This window comes from Notothenia coriiceps, unplaced genomic scaffold, assembly GCF_000735185.1.
Source record: "Notothenia coriiceps isolate Sejong01 unplaced genomic scaffold, NC01 NC01_scaffold00038352, whole genome shotgun sequence".
Classification (NCBI taxonomy): domain Eukaryota; kingdom Metazoa; phylum Chordata; class Actinopteri; order Perciformes; family Nototheniidae; genus Notothenia; species Notothenia coriiceps.
In genome coordinates, this window is record NW_011371053.1 from 65,244 (window position 1) to 68,168 (window position 2,925).

General features: G+C 39.9%; 1 protein-coding gene across 1 annotated transcript; it reads left to right on the plus strand.

Moving 5' to 3' along the window:
* Positions 1–924: 924 nt before the first annotated feature.
* On the plus strand, positions 925–2,283 carry LOC104968165 (zinc finger MYM-type protein 4-like). Its single transcript, XM_010797736.1, has 4 exons — positions 925–958; positions 1,233–1,315; positions 1,437–1,583; positions 2,041–2,283. The coding sequence occupies exons 1-4, from the start codon at positions 925–927 to the stop codon at positions 2,281–2,283; spliced, it is 507 nt and encodes a 168-aa protein (XP_010796038.1).
* The last annotated feature ends 642 nt before the right edge of the window (positions 2,284–2,925 follow it).

The following is a 2,925-nucleotide window of genomic DNA, read 5'->3' on the forward strand; positions in this document are numbered from 1 at the left end:
TATAATATCGGTTATCGGTATCGGTATCGGTCTTGAGAAGCAGGAAGTTATCGGTATCGGTTTCAAAAAACCAATATCGTGCATCCCTATTTTATACCTGTTAATAATTTAGTCTCTAATGTCTCATTAATAACTATAATGATCATATCAAGGTGTGCCTTAACCTCACTGTGAGGTTAAGGCACACCTTGATATGATCATTATAGTTATTAATGAGACATTAGAGACTAAATTATTAACAGGTATAAAATAGGGATGCACGATATTGGNACGTTATTATGAGAGTGCTCTCATACTTATTTGAATCAGAAATTGTATATAAATATATATGTGTGTATATATGTCTGTAGCCTGTTATTGTCTCATTATACCGCACTGTCAATGAATTAAAAGTAAATATATAAGTCATCATGAACACATCTGTCCATCAGACAGAGGGCTGCTGTGCCTCCTGTCATCATTAGTGGACATCTCTTTTAAAACGACCGCTCAGAGGAGAGGAGTTCTCATTTCTCTAACCGCCTGCTGCTTCCCCTCCTCTCTCCTCGACTCCTCCGCTCGCATCTCCTGTGGGCGGGACTAAGACACGAGGATAGGAGTCGAGGAGGGGAGTCGAGGAGGGGAATTAGAGAAATGAGCATGGGGTAAAATGAAGTGCATTCATGATTAACGTATACAATTCTCATCACACTTGCAGATTTTTACCAACCAGTGACGTTTTCAATGTCCCTTGAAACTTTTAAAATGGTTGATGCCCACCAGCTTTTGGCGACTGCAATACTCATCTTTTAATGCTGAGATGAACACTGTTGTAGTCAAAATAATAACATTGTTTAAAAAAATCTACAGATTAACTAAAGCTTTCATAATAATATAGTGGAATAAAAAAAGCACAATATTTTTCTCTGCAATGTATTGGGGTAGATGTATGAAGTAGCAATAAAGCCAATAACCTCAAGTAATTACCTCCAGTCAATTACCTCAAAATGTTACTTAATTACAGGTCATAAGCATTCAACAAATGAAATAGAACTAGCATCTTGATGCTTCCTTACATCCTCCTGTCCAGTTGTTTTCATTTTGATTTTGGTTCAATCACATACTTCATGATTTTGTGTGTCACATTTGTGTGTCACTGTTGCAATGAATGGATTATTGTATTTTCTATATGACTTAATTTGCAAACGTATTCACATAGTTAACAAATCAACATGTTGCTTATGTTCCTGTAGGAAGGGACATATCCTCACCAGCGACTGAAGTGAACGGGATAAAAGTCGTTAACCTGCCGATACCAAGATTAGACACTGTAAGAGTAAGTTCCAATCCACTTAAATGTGTATATGAAAACCAGTCCATAGAAACACATTGGATGTCATTTTACCATGGATGTTTAAAACAACAGCAACAATAATTTTTTTGTTCCCCTATTGCAGGAAAATGCTGCTGACCAGCCAATCAGGTCGTCTCCCTCACCACCTCTGGTCAAGGTGAAGGATGAGCCCATAGATGAAGATTATGATCAAGCTCTGATATCTTCCACATCCACTGCAAACGTGAAAGATGAGCCCAATATTGCAAAGGTAGGTCACAAGCCCTCTGATGGCAGTTTAATGTCTTAGTCTCATGTCTGAATGGTCATAACAACAATTTTACTATGTCTGAACAAGTTTTATTTACTATGAATGTTAATCTTGTACCATAACGGCCATATTAGGTGCAAAAAAACCTCTTACAATCACAGCAATAATCTGACACTCTTGCCCTAAGATTTAATCATCTGTGTGGATATTTGGATCCCTGTGCCAACTCTAAAAATGCTAAAGTTGAGTTTGATTAACAGGTACATTTTAAACGTCTCAAAATAAAACAAATAACCTTTCTACATTTATTTTTTTTATACCCCCATTAGACAAAGAAAAGTGAGTGCATTTCTAGTCCTCGTATATAAAATTACCCCCAGTTTTTCAAATGGAATACCCAGTAAAAAGTCAAATCCAGACTACGACTGAATTTTTTTTCCTGTTCTGTTGTTGACAGGAGGACCTGAGGATCGGATCGGTCTTCTCTGTGACCCCAGCTGCTGAAGCTCAATTGCTGCCCGTCGTCAACCCATCCTCCCTGCACATGTCCTGCTCCAACTGCAAGTCGAGCCTGATCAAAGGACAGACAGCTTTCCAGAGGAAGGGCTCCCCCGCCCTCTTCTGCTCCACCTCCTGCCTCACCACGTCGCTCCCCGCAGCCAAAGGAGTCACTAAGGTCTGCCACGACTGCCAAAAGTGAGTTGGACAGAAAACGGTTACATCTTTCAAAACTAACGACACTTTGACACAATTCATATTAAGGGGACTCCAGGTTATCATGGTAAAAATGTTCTAACAATTGAAATCATCTTAAAACTTCGGCAGTTGGTTAATTACAGTAAGACAATCACTTTTTGTTTCTCAAGCTTTCTGAAATATTATATTTCAGTGATGCAAATTAGTCGCTTTTCGGCGCCTCCCGCTTTTTTAACGCTGATTTGGGTGACTTATGTAATTCGTGGAGAACCGAAGAGTTTTCGTTTTGGGGTGGGGGGGTCCGTCAGTCCGTCCGTCCGACTGACGGACAACTTCTCACTTCAAAAAAGAAGAAGAAATCTAGATCGCGAAATAATTAAAGGAGCGGGTGCCTGTTTTTCCTGGCCAAGGACAGGTTCATTGAACACAACACGAGCGTAACGTGTCTTCACGTGGTTATTGCTCGTCTGAAAGGAGTAAAGGAGAGTAACAGAGAGCATCGGAATGCCGCTCCAGCTCTTCAAATATTGCAGTACCCATAAGGAGCCGTACACATGCCGCAGTGTTTGCGATGCTGTTTCTTTAGTTGTAAGCACAGTGGCGATCTGTTGTTATTAGCATCTGGTTAGCTAGCTATGCTAACGAA

Excerpts from the sequence above, each read along its gene's own strand:
- LOC104968165 (XM_010797736.1), top strand. The coding sequence starts at position 925 with ATGTATGAAGTAGCAATAAAGCCAATAACCTCAA. Across the intron at positions 959-1,232 it reads AATAAAGCCAATAACCTCAA|GAAGGGACATATCCTCACCA; the intron begins GTAATTACCTCC and ends ATGTTCCTGTAG. Across the intron at positions 1,584-2,040 it reads ATGAGCCCAATATTGCAAAG|GAGGACCTGAGGATCGGATC; the intron begins GTAGGTCACAAG and ends TGTTGTTGACAG.